Source organism: Channa argus, chromosome 13 (assembly GCF_033026475.1).
Source record: "Channa argus isolate prfri chromosome 13, Channa argus male v1.0, whole genome shotgun sequence".
Classification (NCBI taxonomy): Eukaryota; Metazoa; Chordata; class Actinopteri; order Anabantiformes; family Channidae; genus Channa; species Channa argus.
The window spans coordinates 24,778,555-24,803,606 of record NC_090209.1 but is presented as its reverse complement, the minus strand read 5'-3'; the positions used below and the strand labels follow the sequence as shown (position 1 = coordinate 24,803,606).

Genomic DNA, 25,052 nt, shown 5'->3' with positions numbered 1-25,052 from the left:
CATCTCCGTTTGTGTGTTGAGTAAAATCCATCAGTCCTGGGGACCAGTGCAATGCCCGAATCAGCGCTTGTTAATATTGCATAAGGAGTTTATTGGGCAAAGTATAATTCGTCATTTTCATATTTAGATTCATTTTGTCATAACGTTCCTTCAAGTGATTCCTGACTTCCGCTTGTAATTTATTGCCTTTCGGTCTTCAGGAAAAAAAATTTTTTTTTCCTTTGTTCACTGATTTCAGTGTGATGTTGATCAGTTTGACCCTCCCCAAGTAGGATGATGATGATGATGAATGAATGAATGAATGAATGAATGAATGAATGATGATGATGTGCTGGTGGGATCAACTGCAATGCTGCTCCTATAACTTCTCTGTGTGGGCGTTGTTAAAACTCCTGGAGCGGGGAGGCGGTGGGTTTATTTACGCAGTATTTTTCCCTCCCATCATGATGCGCTGCGGTGACACAGCCAAGTCTCCGGCGATAAAAAGACGCGGCGACGACTGGCGCGCAACAGAAACACACAAGTGCTGGAAGGCGGAAAGCGACTTTTCACTTGATGGTAGATGCGCCTCTGTGAGTCTTAACACGACTGGAAGTATCTGTCCAACTCCTGAGGTACAATCTCTACTTTTTCTGAATGTTTAACTTAAACTAAATGTCGTGCTTCTCTACTTGGCGCAAGCGTAGCGTTACGCATTGCGGACAATTCTACAGGATCAACAATTGTTTCCTTTGACCGAGTTATTTTTAACACAGACCGAATCAACAATATCCTTTAAAATGTGTCATTTTCATCAGTGCTGATAAAGTTTAGATTCATTTCTAGAGTCTGCAAATCTTCCAACGAAGCCAACTTAACTCTGATGCAGTCTCATCCAGACTAACCTGTTGTTTTTGATGTGTGTGTGTGTGTGTGTGTGTGTGTGTGTGGCAGGGATCTGGTGCAGAATGGAGTGGTATGTCCTGGTGCTGATGCTGAGCTTGCCGCCCTCCGTCCACACAGATTGCTCCTCACAGTGTCAGAAATGTGCGCAACAAATCCTCAGCCGCGACTCAGCCTTCAGCAGCTTGGTGAGAGCAGCTCTCAGGTTCTGTCTGTTGTATTTCATGGACTTCAGGCTTAAGATTTTGTATGTTGAATGAAGGCAGCAGAAGCAGAAGACACTGTTTCATTAGCCTGTTAGGTCCATTTGTAGCCCAATGTGACGTGCGTGATAATGTCTCAGTCTTTCAGCTTTGGGCAGCAGGATTATGATGGACTTGCGGCTGCACGGTTACTTGACTCAAACTGGCTTAGTGGAGCCTCTGTACACTTCATCCAGTGTGTGTTGGTTTCACACTTTCTCTCTCTCTCTCTCTCTCTCTCTCTCTGCCTCTCTGGGCCCCGCAGACGTGCAGAGAGGAGTGTGAAGAGCAGCTGGAGAGCTGCGGCCAGGCTCCGGCGGTGACGGACTTTAATCAGGATGAGGCTGCGGAGGAGGAGGAGAGTCAGCAGGCAGACCTGGTCAAACGCTACGGCGGCTTCATCAAGAGGATCGACAAGAGCAAGAACAAAATTTTCACCTCTCCGTGGCGCGAAAACTACATCATGAAGGCCGCGCTGCTGCCCAAGAACTACGAGGACTTGTTGAAGAAGCTGGAGGCGAGAGACGCGGACACACCTGGGGACACAGACGACGCTCCAGAGGATCAGATGCTCCGTAATGACGTCAAACGTTACGGCGGCTTTTTACGCAAATTCGGCCCCAAGACAAAGAGGAGTAGTTCCTTAGAGCAGGAGAACCTGGAGCCCGAGGAGCTGCAGAAGCGATACGGAGGCTTCATGAGGAGGATCCGACCAAAGTTGAACAACATCAAGTGGGACAAGCGGTACGGAGGCTTTCTGCGCCGCCACTTCAAAATCTCTGTGCGCTCTGTCGAGGAGCCATATTACTCCTATGATGACTTATAGACGAACCCTGCTGAGAAAAGCAAAACTAGGAGGAACTTGAAATGTCACAATTTATCCCCCAAATGTCCTGTGTCTGCCTCTATTGCTTCTTACTTACTCAAATGCCATCTGTGTGTTATTGCCATCGTCGTCTGTCATTAAATAAAAGGATGCTTGTTTAATAAAAACAAGAATAAACCCACTTTCCTGTTTGCTTAACCACGTCAAAGCAAGTTGTATTTTTGCGACTGGTTACAGCCGCCGTGCGTTTCTCTGCCAAACTCCACTGAGAGTATTGGAAACTTGATATTATCGCACTCAGAGTCTCATAAAATAGTTAATAAAACGCTAACGCAGCAAAATATACACCGAGTAGCACTTTATTTTGTAGCCCGTGGTAAAAGGTAAAAATGTGATGTCGTTTGTGCCAAGTGCGTCCTGACATTAATAAGTGACAGATGCGTTGTCATTTATTTCAGCACTGACAGATGTTTCCTGCAAAGCAAACTAAATACTTGCTTCGTTGTCCATTAATCTAAAATCTATTTGTTTTTCTACTGATCTAAACTTAACTGACTTAAAATACTCGGAGCCAATCTGAAGTGAATCTGAACCATAAAAGTCCGAGCAGTGAACACTGACGCTGCGGCGCCATCTTGTGGCGAATAAACGCATGTACCGAATTAAGTCTTACTTCACTACATTTACACACAAAGTCTTTCAGCTGGTAAATACGTGTGATGCATTAACCATCTGTAAGTACATAAAGTGGTTGGAATTACTTCCATCTTTAACAGCTGCAACAACAGCTGCATAATGAGCGCTTTTACTAACTAGTCTAACCAACATTTGATTATTGAAACTAACCTTTTATAGAGAAAAAAGGTCAGAAATGAGGTTTTTGAAGTGGTTCTCTTCTTGAGCCTGCATCAGTTAAACTTTGTGCAGAAACCTAATGAGGCACATGTGGACCAAACCTGCATTACTTTACTTTGCAGTAAATTCATTAGTATTAAAAATACTGTTTTTTTTTAGTAACTCAGTCAACATGAGGCCCAGAGAAATCACCCCGTGTTTCTTAGTACTTCAATGTGAGAGAAACATGAAGCCGAGTACTTGCACTTAGCTACAAGGCCCCGGGTTCACTGTGTTCCAGTGACAGAAGTAAACATTAAAGGCCTTTGCATTTAAAGGGAAAAACTCATTTCATATCTCATTTCAAAATCTTAATACCTGAGGGCAGATACCAAATAAATGTACATGCTGAAAAACATCACGATGTGGCAAAAAGTGAGTAAGTGTCCTGTCAGTCTAGATTTGATTATCAAACACAAAACATTACACAATAATGAAGGCAATAATATTTATAATATACACACACACTTTGTTCTTAGAAACTGAGCATTTATTAACAAACCAACAATGCCCCATCCTCCAGCTAATATGGAATAAATCCATACACAACCAGCTTTATGAAGTAATGTCCATATAAATACATATTTACAGAAATTATTAAAACTCACACCTCTCACCAGATGCCCCTTTCATTTGGATCCTAAAAGCTGAAGGACCTCTACAATGGAAACTCGGGTGTTATGTGAAATGACACGCAGTGAAGGCAGAATGTGGACGAGAACGCGCATTCAATCCAAACGACCAAGTGAAGGCAATTACAAGAGAACAGCTGTGATTTGTCTCACTGCTGCGTCCCTGGCTGCTCCCCGTCGTCCTCTTTCACCGGCTCTGGCTGACCTTCATCCCCATCATCAGCCCGGCCTTCCTCCTGCGAGTCCTCCGCTGTGGTTTCCATGGCTTCTAACACACTGATGCTGCCGATCTGCTGCTGCACGGCGGTGCCCTGCGTGGTGGCCAGGCTCTGCAGCGCGGCCGGCAGCGTCACCAGCTGGAACTGCTGGAACTGAGGGCCCACTTTAACAAACGCAGTGGAGGCGGTGGAGCTGCTGGCGCCCACCGCGCCCTCCTGCCCTGCCACCGTGGACAGCACCGTCAGGTTAGATGCGTCAGCTGCCAGCTCTGACCCAGAGAGCGGGGAGGTCAGGAGGGTGTACCCGCCGCCCGGGGATCCTGACACGGTCAGCACTTTGCCCAGAGGCAAGCTGGTCAGCTGGTTGAGAGGCAGAGTGATCTGGGTCGGAGCGCCGCCCACAGAGGCTGGGCCAGAGGCGGCGCGGGTCAGCCGGGGGCGCTTGGGTAGAGGGGGTGAAGGGACCGGGGTGAGGGTCATCAGGACGTTGTTGAGGTGCTGGGATTTGCTTTTTAGCTCTTTGGCTCGCTTCCTATGCTCATCACACTGCTGCTCCAGAGCTGCAGAAGATAACACACACACACACACACACACTTTATTAACCCTTTCAATGAGGTCAAGCAACACAGATGTGTGTGATGAAGACTTGTACTGACCAGCGAGGCTGCGAGTGTACTGCTCTCTGTAACGGTCCATTTGGCTCTTGTGACTGGCCAGAACCTTTTTCACCAGGTCCAACATCCCAAAGTTCTGCACTATATTGTTGAGCAAAACAGCATCTGAAAAAAAAAAACGAAAGCGTTCATGTTAAACAGTCTCATACAGATGTGGCTAAAAGTGTTGGTTCATTCACACACTGCTAATAAGTGAAGGGTAAGTTTAGAGTTGAGAGATTTATGTGGGACCTGATGGCAACTCACTCCAGGGACAAGTCACCAACTGCAGCATGTTGGTCCATGTCCAGCTTTGCTTCACACCAGAGAAAATCCGTCCCATAGTGCCTTGAGTTGGACGTTTGTCAGTTTTGTGTGTGTGTGTGTGTGGTTCTAACCTTTGACCTGTAGTGGTGGGTTACACACTCTCTCCTGCAGCCCTTTCAGCACCTCCTGCAGCTCCTTGTGGAAGTCCTCCACCACATCCTCCAGCAGTCCTGCCTCCTTCACGGAACGCCAGAAGGCTACAGAGTCCTCTGAACACACACACACACTTTATCTGCATTATAACAAGAACAACACATCGATTCAATCAGTTTACTCCGCGTGATGGCGAATGTGTGTACGCAGGCTGCTGATCACCTCCGATGGCTGTGACCCACTCTGATGTTTCCTCCGGCACCTCTGGGAAGGAGGCTCCTGCTCCGTTCACTACGACACAAACAGTAAACAAATCTCATTGAACCACATCACTGCACTTTGACCAATATCAGTCCAAGTCCCTCAAACCCTCACACTGCCCCGTGTTTCCTGCTTCTGACAAACCAGCGTAGAGGATAAAACGTTCACCTGCTGCTTTATATGTCCCACCCAATTCCTGCCACCATTGTCATGAGAAAAGCAGTCAGTGGTCATAATGTTATGGCCGATCGGAGTTTACCACACCGACAATGCTCATAAAAGAAGAACTGAAGTCAAAGCATTACATAAGTATAAGCTTGTATGTAAACAGTAATAAGAAAAGAGTAATTACACTTGAGGTTCTGAATTTCACATACACTAAATGCATTTAAACTGAAACTCAAATTTGAAAATGCAGCAACGTGGTGGAAGAAAGGTTAGCACTGCTTCAGAACTACAGCGTTACTGCAGTTTATTTTTAAGATCCATTTGCATATAAAAAGAACATTTGTAAAACGATAGAAATGATATCATTTGCACCCCCCTTTATGTATGTAGCTGGCTGTAAAGGGCAAACAAGCAACCAGGTGGAACTATCATCCCATTAAGAATGGGCTCAAATTACACCTGAGAGGATACAAACGCTGCTTGGAGGGAAGACGTGCTGAATATTAGAGAACATTTCCTCAAGGGGACGGAAACTACTGCAACTACGCAGTTATAATTATTATTCTATAGCTTCTTTTTATACACACCGTGATGACTTTTTGTTATTTCTGATGACCAAGGAACACGTGTGAGCAAAATTAAACCGCACCTTCCATTTATGCTATGCGCAGAGTGTGTGTGTCATCATGTCACCGTCAGGTTAAAGTCGAAACAAGCCGGAGCCGGGAGCTAGTGAAACTTACAATCGGCCGATGAGGGAGTAGCCGGAACCAAGTCAGCAGAATGATCACTGATGGTGGAGACTTTACTTCCCACCAGGTCTATCTTGGTGCTGCGGCAGGTGTTGGAGCAGACCTTTGCATGCTGGAAGAAGTCCAGTTCACCCGAGTCCATGATCTTTCTGTAATAGATGTGGAAGGAGGCACGAGTCACGTCATGTGGATACACCACATTTTCTCTCTGGACAAGCAGGTGAAAAGACATTTGTGGGATTATAGAGCTATTGAAACACAAGGTGTAATACTAGAGTCTATGCTGGTTCACAGTTCATCTACACATCATGCTTGGATAACAATATTTGCCTGATGTTTTAACAGTATGTTTATGGAGATTTCACAGTTTTATATAATTCCATCTCCCATCCAACAAGCTTCTTTATTGCAAGTTTCTGGATCTTACATTGATTCTAAAGATAGATAAGTGCAGGCCATTAGCAGAACACTGCTTCCTGCAGCATACTGCTCTGTGTTACAAGTGGGAAATGACAATGTGCGAACCTTATTGTCAAGTTCGTATGTGAAAGAGGCTTGTGTGTATGTTATTAGTCCAGACCTGAGCATGGTCCCATTAAGGCGGATGGCTCTTTTCCAGTCTTTCAGAGTGGATTTCCCTGCTAAACACACAAACTCCTTTGGACTGATGAGCTGCTCGTTGAACTGATCAGAGGAAAGAAAAACAGTTGGGATCCTCTGGACTTTAATCTGCATTATTTCAAATGTGCTCAACAATTTGACTGTTCACAAGCTGTGTTGTGTTGAGTCGACAGCACACACCTGGACACATTTCACATTGATCCCAGGACAGACAAACTTCTTCCAGACCAGCGTGGCTTTGGCATCTCCACAGGTGATTGGGTAGAAGACATCGGCCTCCACATCTACCTCCTCACTCAACTTTACTGCAGGGTAGCAGAGAGCAAAAAAACATTTGTCAAGCCAACAAACTCGATATCAAGTGTAATCGATTGGACATGATTTTCACATGATTTTTAACATTATACACATTTGTTTTGTTCTGGGCACATTAATCATTATTTAATACCGTCAGTGCAATGTCAACAACTACATCTCCTTTTTTGATCAATCTGTGAAGTTCTTCTCACGGGCAACAGTGTTGCACTGCTGAACATTTAAGAACTATTGAACTATTGTCAAAATCCTTTATATCAAATCCTACTGTGTTATGAATGTGTGTAGAAACCCTCACTTCAGAAAGTATTTACAATTCTTTATTCTGTAAATGTATTTTGAAATGAAACAATTTGTTGTTACACAAATTGTTTACACACAATTGTCCATAGTGGCAAAAGTGTTTTAAGCATATTACAACAAATTTCTGACCAGTCACTGGTTAACATTTTATTTCCACCGCACATATTTTCGTGGAACAATCCGATACATTGATCGCGGTGTCAGCAGCATTAGTCAACTGCACTGTGTTGTAACTTAGATATTACATCAGTAAAACGGTTTCTACACCTGAACACAAATGTATGAGCTCCAATATTCAATTAAAAAACAAACAATACAGATAAACTGCATGAGAACCTTGACTTGCACAGTTTTATTGGAAGCTTTCATTTTGACATGGTTGGTGTGTTCACTGATGAAGTTTGATCTTTTTACTGCTCAACTACAGTTTTGTGCTGCATCCATTTATTCTTCCGACAAATGCACAGCGAGTTGTGATAATGATAGTGGCAGTGTATTTCAAACGCATGTCACATTACCAATGACCGACTCCTCATTTGACAGTGAGACTGATCTGCTGGCCTCGGCTTCTGCTTCCACTGGTGCTTCTGTGAGGACGTTCTCCCTGGAAAAAACAAATGTTTTCTTAGTTTCAGGTCTCCTCAGATATTGAGCATTTTGTTCAGTGTGTCTCTCTTCTGACGACCACCAAGCCGTGTGCACTACCTTACCTGGACTGAGGGGCTACCTCTGTAGTCACTAGCACTGCTTTATCCTCCTCCACTACTGAGGGCAGGTCCTCGCTCCCAGTGTCTGGTATAGTGACGATCACAACCTCGCTCATTTCTGGCATGCTGACCTCTGATGAAGCCATGTGGGACAGACAGGCCTTCGCAGCAGAGAGGAGAAAGATGCTGTTAACGTTTGGGATTAAGGGCAAACGTGATGTACTTGTACTCGACTTTAGTGTTGTCTTTTTATGCTGCTTTGTACTTTCACTTCATGTCAGAGAGAAACAACCGTGCTTTGAAACTGAGGTGACGAGCATAATGCTTTACAAGTTAGGAGTTTTGCAGTTACTAAAGCTCCGATATAAATGAAGTAAGCTGCCCGGCAGGATGCACAGGTGCAGCCTAAACCTTCGGGTGTAAAAGCAACTGAGTGGCAGAAAACTAAAAAAGGCGACTCGGCTGTTAATTGTTTAACGCCTTTGCTTTTCCCTTCGATAGGTATAAGTCCATGGTTTGGACTAAACCGAGCATAGGGAATGTTTCCAACTGAATCGCTGTAGCAGCGTTTTTCTTATCATTTTGTTAACTTTCACAACAGCAGGCGCGTATCGTTTCATGTTTTCCCTGAGCACATGAGAGCAGAGCGTTGGAGTCGGTGTCCCTCCTTATGTAGTTAGCCAAGACTGAACAGGTGGCGATGGTGAGGCTATAACAGGAGTAATGGGCATATTTGAGCTACTGAATAAATCTTACCTGTTGGTCTTTTTTTTTAAATCAGGCGTTAGTTGATTGATGTTGACCCGTCTTGCAGGGAAAAATCAGCCTATATGACTTTTAGCCGTGAGGATGGTCGCTAGCTAACTGAAACTAACGATACACAGGAAGCTAGCTAAACAAGAGCGCGGCTAATGGCTCCATTGAACTGACAGGCGTCTCCTTTGTGTTTCAAGTTGGATTTATAAATCCGGTTCTTGTTCCTAAAGATTTTTAGAGACAGAAATACACGTATTCTCATTTTAATTCGACTCAACGGATATATTTTACCGAATCATTTCTTCTTCGTGGCCTTTCCTTGCGGCTCGTAAAGCACACGGCGCCACCTGCAGTACGACAGGCGTCACTGCCGAGTGGCGGTTAAAGGTGTGAAGATCAGCTGTGATCTGATGAAAACGTTACGTGCTGCAAAACTCGCCATGTTAATCGCATCATTTATATGAAAACTGTTTTGTTTTCACATTTTATATAATAGCTGCTTTAGACTTTCCGTTTTAGAAATCTGGCTCAATTTGGAACTGTATGGTACCCAGGTCTATATTGCGTTTTCTAAACTATAGTAACAAATTACAATAATTAAAATGCTAGGTACATGTACTCTACTAAGAAAGTGATATTTCCTGGCATGATTCTAACTATATAAGCATTTTTAACACTATTAAATGTGATGCTGTTTACAAATTCAGCTGCAACTCTAGGCCAGATTTGTTCCACATGTACATTTACATTTAGTCATTTAGCAGACGCTTTTATCCAAAGTGACTTACACATGAGGTACAAGGCAGCAAAAATCAAAGTCAAGGAGAAAAACATCAAAGCAAAGTCCTATCAGAAAAGTGTTTACATTTCACGAGATGCAAGTGCGAGAGTGCATGTGTCTCCTGAATACATTTTCTGTAAAAATTGTGCTTTAATGATCAGGGATACATCACTTTAATTGGATGGATCTAAATTTAATGACTTCATACGTTGTCTGTATTATCATGTGTTTTGAATAAAATAATTAGAGTTTTAGATATTCAACTAGTGCTGGGTAGCTTGTGCATTTCACATTGTGAATGAATGAAGTCTGTAGTTAATTGCAGTACGTAAGTGAATCAAGGTTCAAGGTAACTTTATTATTCCCAAGGGGCAATTAGTTTTACAGCGGGCAGCACAAATAACATAAAACAATACAAACATTAACATAACAACAAAGATACAACAAAAAGGATTTTATTGTCATTGTAATAGAATCAGGAATAAATGACCCTTTGATACATGATATCATGTATCAATATTTATCATGATAACATGATAAATTGTTTCCCTTAGGGGATGGGTCACATCAGCCAAGATCGATTGGGGTTTCTTCAGGGACCTGACCTTGTACAAGCTAAGAAGGTCATTCATAGATGTACCAGCAATATTCCTGCACATTTTCACAATAACCTGCGGCTGTTTTTTCTGTCTAACAAACGATAAGCCATGCCAGCAAATAAAAGAAACTGTAAGAGCAGATTCGATAAAACAAGAAGAAAACATCTTCTTAAAAGTGGTTTCGACATTAAAACTGTAAGATTGTAAGATCACCCTGAGGTGATCCAGTAAAGGAAAAAAGGGTGTTCAATAAAATATGATTCACCCTCACACGTCGTGACCTTCCAGTTAAGAAGTCCACCAGCCAGCAATTTAGGCCAGCGTCAATGTTATGAATGTTTTTCAGTCTGTCTGCTAAAACATGAGGCTGGATGCACTTAAAAGCAGAGGAGAAGTCGATAAAAAGTAGCCACGCAAGGGACTTGGGGGCCCTCACGATGTTTAAGAACAAAATGTAAAAGAGTCAGTATAGCGCCCTCAACACTCTGACATGACATATAGGCAACCTGGAGATGGTCCAACTTATCCTGAACAGTCTCCATGAGTGCACACTTAACCAATTTTTCAAAAGATTCCATAACCAGTGAAGTAAGTGCCACAGGCGAGAAACCGTTCAGTAACTTTGGGGTATTGTTCTTTGGCACAATAACTAATATTGGCCTTCAAAACATGAGGAACCTCGTGCAGCTGTAATGATAATTTAAAAATTAAAATAAGATGTCTGCCAGCTGAGCAGCACAGTTTATAAGAACACGCCCTCCAATGCCATTGGGGCCAGGACTTTTCCTTTCTTTTGTGGTTCGGAAAAGATTCAAGACCATGAGCATTGACGAGCACATCATTTTATAAAGGGTCAGGATCAATGTTAATAAAACCTGACAGCGTTTTACTAACCCTGTGGTTGATTCATTTCTTTAAAGATTTGGAAACCCATTAGAATAAATAAATATAGGTTTCCTGGGAATAATCCTTACCTCACAAAAGCAGATATAGGCTCGTACACTGTTACTGTTATTTCGTTTAAATCTCCACATGCATTTATGAACATGTCCCATTCAGTCAGAAAAAAACAGTCCTGGAGACACTGAGTGGCCTCCCTAGTCCAAGCCGGAACTAATCATTAAACTGGCTTATTCCTCTTCAGGACCAGTTTATAAGACGGAACAATGTTGTGGTCTGACATACCAAGTGGGGCTCTACTATGGGATTCCCCCTTAATTGTCCCAAAATACAAATCCAGGTACCTAGAGTGATAAGTTGGGCAGGTCAAACATTAATTAAGTAAAAATTACCCCAAGATTTTACTGGTTTACAATGACTAAAATCACTCATGATAGGATCAGTGCATTGGGCATCATCTGAAGCCTCTGCACGGTTTTGGTCTTCATCATATTCTTCATATTGCTGACTTCATGTAGACCAACAGGTCAATCCAAAAAACAGGTTAAACAATATGGTAAAACAGGATGTTTTAAAAGAAGAAGAAAAACTGAAACTATCAAAATTATGGTTTAAGACAGTAAAAAAAAAACACATAACACAGACAAAACACAGACTCACACTCTCACACACTCTCTGTTGTGTGTCACCATGATCAGCCCCATCGACCCGCCATAGTAAATCAAGTAATTTACTTTCCACAGCAAATAACTTACATTTTACAGCAGCTGGTAAAGATGGGGTTATTTTAATATTTTATTTACTGCCAGGTATTTAACCAATAATTGTTTGATGCTACAGGATGCAACATTTTTGAAACACTTCTTAAATAGAAATATACTTCATAACTTGGTGGAGAGGTGCAGTGGGAACCTCCTGTGACATAGACTTATTCCACAGCAGAGACATTCAGTTCTAAAAGGGTTTGAGCGAGGCTCGCCCTGCTGACCAATCAGAGAAGAGCATTCTTATTTCTTTTAATTTGAAGGCGTTAGCATACACAGTAGCTTTGTCCTTATCTGCAATGTAACACACTAGTAACTGAAAATAAATGTAGTCGAGTAAAAGTGCAATATTGAATTTTACTGGAGTAAAGGTAAAAGTAGCAAGTAAGATCAAAACTGTACTTAAAAACAATACGTGAATAAAAGTCGCCTGTGATTATTTTACACCACCGCCAGCCACGAAGAAGAGGGAGAGTAGGAAGAATGAGTTTTATACGCATCAATTTAATTTTTTTTCAACAATGTAAACGTTAGGATCATGATCCACACTCCGTTCCAGTCTGTGACGGTTATGCAACAATTCGTTGTTTGTTAACCGCCATAAAACATCCAGAAGAACAAGCAGAAGAACACGCAAAAGAAACAGATGCAGAAGAAGCAGCAGCAACAACAGAAGAAGAAGAAGAAGAAGAAGAAGAAGAAGAAGAAGAAGAAGACTGTTAGTACCGCACATGCGCATTAGTGCGTTCCGCCGACTGGAATAATGGCGTCCAGTTAGTGTAAATATTAGATAATTTGACCATTTAGTTGGATTCTAAACACATTTACAGTACATGAGTCTTGTGTCACGTTCGGTGACATACGCCAGTCGAAAATGGCAAACACTTACTGGTCAGAAAAAACACTCCAACTCCTTCGCCGAATGAATAACTTTTATTTACCAGGTAAACGAGTGTGAAAGTAACATGGCGTTAATGAACGGTATCAAGGTCTGTTAATAAACGTGTTGTTTTTCGGCACAGGATCCTGTCGTCCAAACTGCCTCAGGTTTGAGATCGATGGAGCTCAGGTTGGTTGGATTCCTCCCCGTGTGGTTCTGCTGTTAGCCCGGTTTCCAGAGGTGTTTAGTCCGCCACACGGTGGCGCAGTGTCCCTGTGTCCGATCGTAAACTCATACGGGAGGAGATCCGAGGCTGTGGACACTGTGCTGCAAACTCTCCGACAGGACGAGTCCCTAACCTGCCTCAAGGGATGGAGAGATGAGGTGAGACACACCCAAAGAAAAGAACGAGCCTGCCACAGCCTCTTTGCGTTCAGAAGTCCCAGAGTTCAGTTAAAAGTCTCCTCAAAAATAGGCAAAGATGACCAAAAACACACAAAACCCTAGTGAATTAAGACTATAAAAAGGACCAAGTTACCACAAGCACACACCATATAACAACTAACAGTAGAAAACAGACACCAAAGACCCCCTGTAGCAACATTACTGCATCAGTGTTTATAATCAAATATCATATAAATCGGTGAAATCAGCTTTTTCATACAGAGGACTGTTAGTAGTATTTGAGTTGATACTTTTTTGCTTGGTTAACACTTTGAATGTAGGGTTTTTTTTTTTTTCTTGTAACAGAGTATTTCAACACGAGTTTTCATTATGTAGGGGAGATAAATATGTCATGATTTATAAGATGAAAATATTGTTACCACCAACTAATTTGCCAGACATGGGGCATTTCTTCTGTTGTGGTAGAATAAAGGGTGGGAACCTCAGCTACTCTGTACCTCAACACAAAAACTTTTCCTTTTTAAATTAAAACCTAAACTGAAAGATTTGACTCGTATATGGAATATACCTACTTTGAGTGCCTACAGATATTAGTAATGCAAACAGGATAAGACAGTCCATTAATACAAATGTTAGAATTTGTCCCTGTGTTAGAAAATAGGAAAATAGTTTTTATTGCAGGTTTTGGAGTAAGTTGGGTTTAAAGTAAAATATCAATAAGAGTCTTGAGCAGTTTTTTTTACATATGATAGTTTTTATTATCTTCACTTTGCTCCAAATTAAAGAGTCAAGATGTGTTTTATAGACTGTCAGCTTTAATTTAAGAATTTGATTAAAATGATGTATATAGTGGTAGAAAGGATCTACAATGGTTTTTATGTGTAGACACCGTGTTGTGGGGACTTAGAAGTAACTTGACAGCAAACAAAAAGATAATTTAAATTGACTAATACTTGGTTGCAAATGCTTTGCAGTCAGCACTCTGCAGTTACCATGTCAATCAACTAACCTGAATCCAACAGAGTGGCATTTCTTTTCCTGAAGGTAAGACGCCCACAGGACAAAGAGGGACGGAAGACTGCTGCAGCAAAGCCCTCGCATGACCCACGGAAGAAACCCAGAATCTGTTGATGTCAATGGGTTCCAGACTTTAAGCAGTCATTGATTGAAAAGTATTTGCAACCCAGTATAATACTCCAACAATCAAATTCATAATTCTGATGATGAAATACGAAAAACACTTCATCATTGTTTTAGTTCAGATCCACTGTGGTGGTGTGCACAGGCAAAACCAGGCCACTATTGGAATCAAATTGTAAATCAGACTGGATCTTGGGCTGTAAATATCTGAGGGGGAAAGGTTTCATTCTAATTCTCCCAATGACTTGTTCTCAATAACACGTTTATCTTAGAAATTCAGAATGATTGTCGTCTTTTAGAAGTACAGCGTGATGCCAAAGTTCTCTGACGCTCCTTTGATGTGGATGGAAAGAGCAGCTACAAGTAAGGTGCTGGGACACTGTGGGGACTCCATGTTTTAACAACACTGCTGTGGTACGAGCTGACTGTGATGCCGCACGCAGGTCTTTTTGGGGTGAAACGTTATGGAGTCCACATCAACGGTTACACTGTCAGTGACAGTGGGGAAGTCAGTATGTGGCTGGCACGGCGCTCCCCGTCCAAGCAGACATACCCTGGACTGCTGGACAATTTGGTGAGGACAAAGTGTAACCGACAATGTACATGCTGATGAGTTCCACAAATGAGTTCAGAAGGCTGATGTGTTGTATCTTTGAAGGCGGCAGGGGGTCTGGCTGCTGGTGTCGGCATCAAGCAAACTCTCGTCAAAGAATGTCAGGAGGAAGCATGTATCCCAGCAGCCACTGCTGAAAAGGCTCGTCCTGTAAGCACAGTAAGGTGAGCTTGACAACACTACTTATATGGAAAAAGATGGAGGAGAATGAGGTTGTTCCAATTGTGCTTTTTATTACTGTCAACAAAGCAGATGAAATAAGTCATCTAATTCTGAGCAGTGTTTGATGACACTAGCCGTTTTAAGAAATTACTGAGGCTTTTAAAAAACTATATTTATGAGGTGGTTTTACAAGATCTGTCTTCGTTAGGACGAAGTAGTGTTGGGTCTGAGCTACAGATAGTGGAGAGTCAAAAAGTGTTGTCTTTTCAAAGTCTTTGAGGAAAAAGAAAGAATAGAACAGTTGATGGACAGGCACCAAATGAGTTTAGGTTGTGTGTGAATCGCTTGAAGATATGGAGTTGTGTTTTTCTTCCATTATTGAAAGGAAGGAAGGAAGTTCACTCTGCACATTTGTTAGAGCTCCAGGTCGCACCCAGTGCATTTTAGTCAGAAATGCTGAACAGCAACATAGCTTTCGCTTGTTCACATGAAAACTCCAGAGGGTATCATCAGGTGACCTCAGTAAAAATGGTCTTCTGTAGGAACATGTTCACGTGTGGCATCTTGTCATGAAAGTGGAGGAAGACTTGTCCTGACAAGTAAAAGGCGAAGCTGTTTAGATTCCATAACTAACTACTTCAATGTATTTCCCAGCTACACCTATGAGGACGAAGAGGGGGTGTTTGCTGAAAGCCAGTTTGTCTTTGATTTGAAGCTTCCTCTGGATTTCCAGCCCACAGTGGGGGATGGAGAGGTGCAAGAGTTCTACCTGCTGCCCATAGAGGAGGTTAGTATTACTGACATGACGCACGCTAAGATTTCGTTGAACGAAAACGATGAGACTGGCATTTTGTGGTTGCTTTGTGTCGATTTGAGGTGAAGGAAATGCTGGCCTCTGATGACTTCAAACCCAACTGCGCCATGGTGGTCTTGGACTTCCTCATAAGACATTCGTTTATTGAGGCCGACACAGGTGTGTGATTGTCTAAAACTGTTAAAATGAATAATACAATTTGTTTCTAACCATGAATCTCCTTTTTTTTCCATGACGGCCTTCAGAGCCCTACTATCAGGAATTTGTGGAAGGACTCCATCAGACATTATAGAGGGGAGCTGAGGCCTGGGGCCATTGTCCCATGCTAATTTGCTGGTTACGTTTATCCCATTGCTGCGCACTTTGTTTTTGCTTTGAGAGAACCTCCACAGAGATTGGACTGAGCCTGGCAGCAGCCAGGGAGTTCAGGGTGATCCACGTGATGGGTGGACTGAGTGCGGGACCCTGTCATCTGCAAAATATTTTTTCCTTTGGTTGTGCAGAGATGGGTCAGATAAACTAAAATGTCAAATTCGGGCTATTAGTTGTCAACTACTCTTGAATATGTCTTTCTTTTGTCAACAGTGTTGTTTCAAACTAAACCCACTTCAACATAGCACTTTAAAACCTAGAATAAACACCGGTGATGTTGTAAAATACGACGTCATCAAAACTCTTGTTCCCAAAGCACTAATGATCATTTTATATGTAGTTTGCACTAATTAGTGATATAAATACAGGAAACTAGGCTTTTAACCTGTGTGCTGATGGCTGTAACTTGTTAACTGCACGTTATCATCATGAGCTTGTCCACACTCTGTGTACACTTATCATTTTAATATTTCTGTGTTTGTGCTCGGCTCCTCCTTTGACTTGACTACCTTATTTCACCTTTACTGTATTGGCTTGTTATTCATAATTTGATTTTAGTTCTTGTCTAAAGAGAATTGAACATTTTTCAGTAGCATTAAAATTTTAAATGATGTATGTATATAAAGCCTTTAATTTTTAGAGAGATTTTCACAAAGAGCACGTTAAAGCGCAAAAATTGAGGAAAACGGGAAATTGCAAAATGCATGTCCACATACACGCATTCTCATACTGTAAACAACTGGACTAAATACTGCATTATTGTAACTATTAATGTTATATTGGTAGTTAGTCGTTGCACTGATCCTGCAATGAAGTGTGAAAAACAACCCAATGAAATATTAAACAGGAAAGAACCAAATGAGGACATGGAGTTGGTTTCTAGAATTAAACATTTCCTCCGACGGTGCAGTGAAATCAAGATAACACACTTAATCTCCCATTACTTACAAAACAAAAAATTATTTGTCAGTCTTGCCACGCACCATGTAATGTACAAGACGTTGGCTTATTACGTTTTCGAGGTTTTGATTATAAAGAATTCAATCAAGTTTTCCCATCTTAAGCATACAAGGAAGAAAAAAACCCCTAAGAACGTTACATGGAACTGTACTTTAAATGACGTCAGAGCTGAACTGCATTTGTTTCCCCTTTTGGTGAATGTACATTTCTAAGTTATTGTGATAAAACGTTCTCTTCAGCTCGTCTCCTGTGACTCTGGAGAAGCTTTATAAAGTATTGTCAGAACAGAAGCCCAGTGTTATTGTCGCCTTATTATTGGCTCTTTGATGATGGCATTTCACAGTCGGAAGCTATCGGACTGAAGCCACGTCAGAGATATTTGACATTTTTGGAAACTTTTGGATCTGTAGCAGAAATTTAAATAAAGCCGAGTAGGATTAAACACAGTTTGGCTACACGGCATGAGTTTGTAATGAGTGATCTACCCGCGAGTTTCGGGCTTTCAAATGATAAATGAATGGTGTTAAGGGACAAACCATGGGAGCAGTGACAGAATTTCATCTCTGTTACAGTTTATTTCCTTTAGAATACATTTTTAAAAAAAAAAGACAGCTGGAGAAACGTGAGGATACACTAGAATACAAAAGAATAATCCTCTTACAAATAATGAACGTTTAGGAGTTGGTTGCTTTTATATGCATTTTATAATTTGACATATTTCAAAGTGTTTACCACACTGACCTTTTGCCTTAAGCTGTGTGCAAATAATACAATGTAAGCCAGTAGAATATCACATAAAGCAGAAAAAAATAGAACAGTTATAGATAAGATGAGTGAACTGGCAGAGGGGAAGCAAAACACTCCGGCACACAGGTACTGTAAATTGCCAAAAGCAGGTGTAATGGGAGTGGGAATAATGGGAGTGTGTCCAATAAGAACCAAATATGATGGCTGAGTTAAAATAGCATGAGCTGATGGAATTGCATTTATAATGTACATTTCAACAGCACTTAGTTCATCAGGACAACAGTTCGTGCTCGTGCAGAAATATGGTTTTCATTCACTTGCTATTTCCAGTTTTTCATGTTTTGCGTCTTTGAAAATACCTGTTAACATGACTGAAACTCCACATTTGAGCTGCTGCAATTAATTTCAAATCTGTAAGCAGTGCTGTGCTTCATTGATGGTAGATTAGCAGTGCTATTAAAAATAAAAAATAAAAAAAAGCAAAACTGACATCAGAAAACAAAAAAACCAACATGGCATGGAGAGGTGAGTTTCTATTAAGAGCAGAAGCAGAAATCGAAAAAATAGTAACGCTTCTTGCTAACGTATGATAAAATATACTGATTAAAATGTGAGACTGCATCCTAGGACAATTTCCATTCTTACTAATCTGAACATGAGTTTATGATTGGCTTTAGACTAGAAACTCTAGGGGGGAAAAAAAAGTGAAGACTCACTACTTTCCTGAGGTCAAAATGCTCTAACTCTCCAAAAAGAGCAATGTATTCAGTTTAATTTCATGGAAAGCAACGAATCTGATTTGCTTGTGTGAAATATTTAACAACTGTAGCTTTAAAAAAAAAAAAAAAAGGAAAAAGATTGATTATCAAATATCGAAATAGTTGTAGAATATTTTCGTTGCAGTCAGCTAAATGTTGCAGCTCGGTGTAAATATCTATCTATCCCATTTTTATACATATTTGATAACGTACAGTAACTGTGTAGAGATAATATAGTTTTAACTCTTTAATACCAACTTTGTACAGTGTGTTTGACAGTCCTCATCAGTCCACTTACAGTTTTGTTACTTAAAAGCCAAGTTCAGCTACATTCATTAGGAAGCTTGTATAAAACAGTAAAATACGTTGGTCTCATTACCATCATGTATTGAAGCTCACATGTTTAGAATCAATTAAAGTCTCAGATTTTTAAATGAACGAATAAAAATGCTACAGGTGCATAAAAGAGAAAAGCGGGTTCATACAAAGCTGGGCTGGTGTATGTTTCCGTACGGGGAGGAAAAAGGGGAATGAGACACTTCCTGTATAAAATGACGCAAAACTGAAAGACAATCACAGTCACACTGCAAGCAGTTTGGTGGGCTTATATATATGTGTAGGTGCACTAATGCCCCTGATCTCTTCTGTAGCTGGTCTCAATCTCAAACCACACAGAGAACTGGAAACCCTACATACAGCACACACCCTACCACACTGTTAGAAATGTCACCATCTCGTCACGTTCTCTTAATCCCAGGTCTAATGAATCTGAAAACACAAAATTACATTTCCTTTTTTTCTTTTTTTTTTAATCTGAAAGCTAAAAGCTATAACCATGGACCTAAATGTAAATGCTCCCTTTTGCAATCACATCTGACTTTTTCCTCTTCCTTTGGCCTGGTTTGACTTCTCTCCCTCATCACTAAAAAGCCATATTCAGTCGTGCCCACCTTGGTGAACAGCAGATGCAGAAGATGGATGATTCTCTTGACCTGGTTTGTCCCCCCCCCCTTCCCTCCCAATCCCATGTGACCTGATGCTTTATAGCAGATTGCAGCCACCCTTCTTGCCTCGTCTCTTGGCCTGCAGTGCCGCCCTGGTGGCCATCTCAAACACCTCCCTTACGCCATCCTTCGTCTTGGCTGAGCACTCCAGGTACCCAAAGGCGTTGATCCGGTTGGCCATGTCCCGGGCCTCGTCCGACTTCACGGGTTCCTATTTTGATTTAAAAAGTTGGCAAAAAAGAAGGAAAATTAGCTCATCTCATATAAAACTTCCTCGAAAAAGCCTCTGACGAGTCCCTGAAATCTGCCTGAGAATGATCTGAACATCAGCTTTAGTGGATTAAACCTGAGGAGAACTTAGCATTTGTACAGAGGAAGCTGAGAACAGCAGCGGATGCAAGTATCTTTTTTTTTTTTCTCACGCCATTATCTCAGACAATAATTATAGTTATCGCGGTTAAACAACTTTGTTTCCTCGCAATAATGAGCCAATTTATTAAAGTCAAATTATTTCCTCTGCTTCTGTAGGTCACAACTATTGACTTACGTTTCAAAATTTGCGATAAAAATGTGATTTTGCTCCTGTTCGAGAGTGAACATAAGCTCTATAATTTTCTGCACGATTGTCTAAATGTTTTTCTATAGTTGATACATTGTTAGATTGCTCAGATAAGTTTTTGATAAATGATGTCATTATCGTGGGACAATAAGCGTTGTTATCCCGAGATAATGAAATAAATAACTTTTTATGACAAGAAAACATTGTTTTTCTGAACAAATTATCTCGTTTTTTATTAATTATTATTAATCCCGTCATGACGAGATAACAGCAGCAAAAACATAACTTCATCTATGGCCATTCTGAGTTTCCCGGACATGGTCAATAACACAAATTTAAAGTCTGATTTCTGACCAGCAAACCAATTACACACTCTCACTAATTAAGTGCTTTTTATCTCTGAATATAAAGCCAATACATAAATAAATCAGTTAATCGTGTAAATATCTGCAGCCCTACAAACTGCTGACGAGCCACACCGTGACATCATGGTGCTTGGTATATTTTACCTGTAACACCTCATTAAGGCCAGTTGTTGAAGCCTCCTCTGGTAGGATGAGCATGAAACTGTGCGAACATAACTCCACTCACTGACCTGTTTCATCTTGGCTAACTCTCGACGTGTGTGCTCATCATTTCGCAGGTCCTTCTTGTTCCCCACAAGAATAATGGGCACGTTGGGACAGAAGTGTTTGACCTCAGGCGTCCACTTCTCTGGAATATTCTCTGCATTGCGCACAGCGTGGACAAGTTTAACGTGGAGCAGTTGCCAACAGAATGTGTATCAAAAAAAATAAAAACTAAACAACAACGATGAGGAAATCTCACCTAAACTGTCAGGACTGTCAATAGAGAAACACATGAGGATGACGTCTGTGTCCGGGTAGGAAAGAGGCCTCAGTCGGTCGTAGTCCTCCTGACCAGCTGTATCCCAAAGAGCCAGCTCCACCTGCAGTAAAACAGCGTAACAGCTCACTCAGTTTCCCTTTGTTTGTCCCTTTGCCACAGCGGATGTTTGAGGTTTAATTTGGTTTAAAGATCTGACACTAATTCGTTTGAGATGTTTACAAAGAATTAGGAAATCAATAGGGGAGAAATATTTTCTCACATGACTTCACAGCCCCTTCAGAATTTATCCAAACTCTTTAACTTTTTGCTCATTTTCTTGCATTGTTGATCATTTTAAAATGAATAAAATGGAAATTTTTTCTCCATCAAGCAGGTCTGGTGCATTCCGGTTCTGGTTTTCTTGAAGGACTCGTGTATATTTGTCCAAATTCATGCTTCCTTTGATACAAATCAATCGCCATGCTTCACTGTGGGGATGGTGGCAGTGCTTGGTGTTCAACTGATTTACATCTCAAATTCTGCCCAAAGAGTTTAAATTTGTCTCATCAGACCACAGGCTCTTCTCCCTCATGTTCTCGTGGTCCTTTCAATACTTTTAAGTCCTACTGCCATTTTCTCCCATCTCCCACATTGACCTTAAATACACAGATCTGTGTGCTTTTCTAAACTATGTTGAGTGTAGCAATGGGCAATCTGACAATCTCACATCAATTAATTCATAAAAATGTTTTTAATTGCACACATTCCCAAAAGCATTTTTTTTACTTTGTCATAATGAGTTAGTAAATGTAGACTGAACAGCTGCATATGCAAAAACTGAACAGCTATGAAAACCACTGTGGTTTAACCAACACTGAGAGCCTGAGTTTTCATCTGTGAGTTATAAAAGGGATCTATATCAACATTGCTTGTTTCATTCATTTTAAATGTGATTTGAAACAAACCCTAAACTTAATGCAATGCTAGTGGACTAATGTCAATATAAAACATGCTAATGAATGTCTCTATATTATAAACACTTTACCTGTTTCCCGTCCACCTCGATATCTGCCACATAGTTTTCAAACACAGTGGGCACGTAAACCTCAGGGAACTGATCCTTGCTGAACACTATGAGGAGACAGGTTTTGCCACAGGCTCCATCACCAACTATCACTAGTTTCTTTCTGATTGCAGCCATCTGAAAGAGTAAACAACAAGATGTATATAATAACTAGTACGCAAGATCGGGGAGGATTAAGGACAAATACAGACAGTTAAGGGGGTCACATTTTCATTTAATTAAATGTTCTTTTAACCAGAGTTAATATTATAATGATATTTTGTTTGTGCAGAGCCCCATTATTATTATTATTAAAAGTGTTAAAATAAAAGTATGTAAAATTCCTCAACAGGAAGTGCTGGGGTGAAATCAATATCAATATGTTGCCAGAATGGTTTAAATGAAAAACAACAAATTCTCTTTTTGCAGAGTTTAATTCAGCCCTTCAAAGGGCGACTATCTGTTGCTAAAATAAAAAAAATTTAAAAAATACAATTTCACTTTTTACTGGGAGTTCTGTTGGTGTCCTGTGTCATCACGTTGAATTAAGTTAACATAATGTACAAAGCTGCGTTGGTGTGTAGCTAAAATTACAAGCTGTAACAATATTTTAAAATGTTATGACAACATTCATTTCTATCCTTTGTTGTGGTGAGATGCAATTAAATAATTCATGATTTTTGAATTATTGTGGTTTAATCAGTTGTGAGCACATCCAGTGGTTAGAATCTGTTCCTTCGTTACCAGCTGTTTTTGTTCCACATCAAGTCTCTAGATTTCATTATTAGAAATGTGTCTTGTCAAGATTTTCACATTCGTAGGTTTGTTTGCAGTTTACGTCACAAATGTGAAATAAGTTGACAATAAATATTTTCTCTTCAAAAAGTAGAGTATTGCTGCCTGGTATTTTCTTCTTCTTCTTTTTTTTCCCTACAAGATAAAGGTTAATTTGTGAAGACAAAAAATTAAATGGATGTTGATGACTTTTAGAAATAAATTGCCAATAATCAGATATTTGAAGTGGTTCTCTCCTTGAATCTGTACATAAACTCCAGATTTCTACAGAAACCTTATTCATAAGGCACATTTTGAACAACTCTGGACTACAATTGTGCTTTCATGTTATCAACAGCATCAACTTTAATAGCTTTAACTTTTTTTTTTTTAAATCAGTAACTCAGTTGGATTAAAGCCCAGATCACTTTTTAGTGGTAATTCTGTGCCATCATATGCCTAATACTGCAACTTCAGGAAGGTTGTAATGTTAGGACTTTTATTGTAAGTACTTGCACTTTAACGTGAGTAGTTTGTGCACTTTTGCCAACTCCGCTAGACATCTCACCTTTCTTTCTTTCACCCATAATTAAAGACTATAAGGTCAAACTTATATTACACTGACACAGATGTGTGTGATTTGGCTTCATGGTACTGGAGATTTCAGAATTTAAAATGTGCCTCGCTTATTCCATCCTGCTCTAATAGACTAAAGTGGTGCATCAAGCAACACTGACCATTTAGAAATGTGACTCTGGCAAAAACGACATACACATAACAGATGTGTCCAAGAATCCTCCCTAGAGTTGTGTGCAAACAGCGTGCCCAACAATTATGAACACAATTCAACTATCAACAACATGCAACCATCCAACCATGTAGGCCTGAAAGCAAAAATAGGGGGATCATTCTGATTAGTTTGGTTTGGTAACAGTAAATCCCACAAACAAAACACACTCCAACAAATCACCTAACGTGACCATTATTAGAATTCACTTTAATTCTGTTACCAAAATATACAGTAAGTCAACCTGGATATCTTAGACAGAAATTACAACAACAGTGTTGTGACATTTAATTACGTAGGTAAAACAAGGCCATTTGTTGCGATTTTACCCCAAAGCCGCTAACTGTCATCTTTTCTAACACTTTCTTCTCTGACAATTTACTGACAATTCAAAGTTTGACTTCTATTAAATTAAGTTACCTCCGACAATGTATGTTAATGGATGGATCAGATAATACATTTTACTGGATGGATCGACTAACTTTATATCGTCTACAACCAGTGATTACTTAACTAATAACTTCTTCAGATGCTACAATGGAGTCACATGTATACTCAAACACACCTTTGACTAACATTACAAACAATTAAAATGACACTAAGGTCCGTGTCCAAAATACTGCGAGAATTAGGCAACTTTAACGTTACGTTGCACTGTAACTTCACTTCCTCACGGCTGTTTACTCCTAATGTAAAAGGCTGTGTATGTTTCTAGTTAACCTACATTAAAATTTGTGACGTTACAGAGAACAAGCCATCCTAATCGTACCTTCAGTTCGGTTTATTACCATTATCTGTCCGGTGTTTGTCAAATAATGAGGAAAGTGTCGGCTAACTTCTAGCTAGCAACAGTTTCCATTCCATCTAAGGAAGCTAACTATTAGCTTGCTAACTTTGCTTAGTTTTCGGAGCAGTTGGCATCTAGTCAAGTTGGAAACAAGATATTTTGCGATTACAAAATGTGGCTTGATGCTCGCGGATACCCTGATACGTATCGCAACAAAGCAAACATCGATTGTTAGTATTCATTTAAACGTTGTTTTACCGTTTATTCGAAGATACTCGCCTTTCTTTAGTTTTCCTGTCGGAACTAACAGCCCCGCCTCCGGCAGTGCCACGAATCTTAAGCCCTCCCAGAGGACCTGCGTTCAGCCAATGAGAAACGATAGAATCATGACTGAGCAGTAAATTAGCCAATCGATATAATACATAGAACACATTACTGCCCCTGGTTAAGCCTCACAGGAAAGAGTTGCTTTATAATCTTTAAACAAACCATAATGCTACATGTGAGGTTGCTGGTGTTACGTTTTCCCACTTACTTCTATGATCATGTTATCAAAATTATTGTAAGTGTTATAAAAGTGTGATTAGACTGGAAGGAAAGGTGGAAACTGCTCTGATTTCATTTCTTCATGGTTCGTTAAACACTTAAGTTTAATGAAGTATTATTATTGCATACTTAATACATTTATGTAGGCTTTGCAGAGAC

General features: G+C 40.5%; 4 protein-coding genes across 7 annotated transcripts; 2 read left to right on the top strand and 2 right to left on the bottom strand.

Moving 5' to 3' along the window:
- Positions 1–431: 431 nt before the first annotated feature.
- Positions 432–2,131, top strand: pdyn (prodynorphin). Of its 2 annotated transcripts, XM_067527268.1 has the most exons (3): positions 478–614; positions 934–1,070; positions 1,390–2,131. In XM_067527268.1, the coding sequence occupies exons 2-3, from the start codon at positions 948–950 to the stop codon at positions 1,948–1,950; spliced, it is 684 nt and encodes a 227-aa protein (XP_067383369.1). In that variant the 5' UTR covers positions 478–614; positions 934–947; the 3' UTR covers positions 1,951–2,131. The 2 variants fall into 2 exon arrangements, with proteins under 2 accessions (XP_067383368.1, XP_067383369.1); XM_067527267.1 differs by lacking the exon at positions 934–1,070 and having other exon boundaries at positions 432–614.
- Positions 2,132–3,324: 1,193 nt separating this feature from the next.
- gmeb2 (glucocorticoid modulatory element binding protein 2) lies at positions 3,325–8,986 on the bottom strand. Its single transcript, XM_067528298.1, has 10 exons — positions 8,651–8,986; positions 7,898–8,055; positions 7,706–7,791; positions 6,750–6,874; positions 6,529–6,632; positions 5,940–6,097; positions 4,990–5,058; positions 4,746–4,883; positions 4,351–4,473; positions 3,325–4,254 (listed from the first exon to the last, which is right to left on the bottom strand). The coding sequence occupies exons 2-10, from the start codon at positions 8,038–8,040 to the stop codon at positions 3,626–3,628; spliced, it is 1,575 nt and encodes a 524-aa protein (XP_067384399.1). The 5' UTR covers positions 8,041–8,055; positions 8,651–8,986; the 3' UTR covers positions 3,325–3,625.
- Positions 8,987–12,394: 3,408 nt separating this feature from the next.
- On the top strand, positions 12,395–18,192 carry tpk2 (thiamin pyrophosphokinase 2). 2 transcript variants are annotated; one of them, XM_067527007.1, is made up of 8 exons: positions 12,399–12,638; positions 12,717–12,958; positions 14,419–14,482; positions 14,563–14,693; positions 14,778–14,896; positions 15,549–15,681; positions 15,771–15,867; positions 15,954–18,192. In XM_067527007.1, the coding sequence occupies exons 1-8, from the start codon at positions 12,569–12,571 to the stop codon at positions 15,998–16,000; spliced, it is 903 nt and encodes a 300-aa protein (XP_067383108.1). In that variant the 5' UTR covers positions 12,399–12,568; the 3' UTR covers positions 16,001–18,192. The 2 variants fall into 2 exon arrangements, with proteins under 2 accessions (XP_067383109.1, XP_067383108.1); XM_067527008.1 differs by lacking the exon at positions 15,771–15,867 and having other exon boundaries at positions 12,395–12,638.
- LOC137139573 (rho-related GTP-binding protein RhoA-C-like) lies at positions 17,591–24,686 on the bottom strand. Of its 2 annotated transcripts, none has more exons than XM_067527010.1 (5): positions 24,606–24,686; positions 21,982–22,137; positions 20,937–21,057; positions 20,704–20,834; positions 17,591–19,760 (listed from the first exon to the last, which is right to left on the bottom strand). In XM_067527010.1, exons 2-5 carry the CDS (start codon positions 22,135–22,137, stop codon positions 19,587–19,589), a joined length of 582 nt encoding a protein of 193 aa, XP_067383111.1. In that variant the 5' UTR covers positions 24,606–24,686; the 3' UTR covers positions 17,591–19,586. The 2 variants fall into 2 exon arrangements, with proteins under 2 accessions (XP_067383111.1, XP_067383112.1); XM_067527011.1 differs by having other exon boundaries at positions 24,627–24,683.
- Between the last annotated feature and the right edge of the window lie 366 nt (positions 24,687–25,052).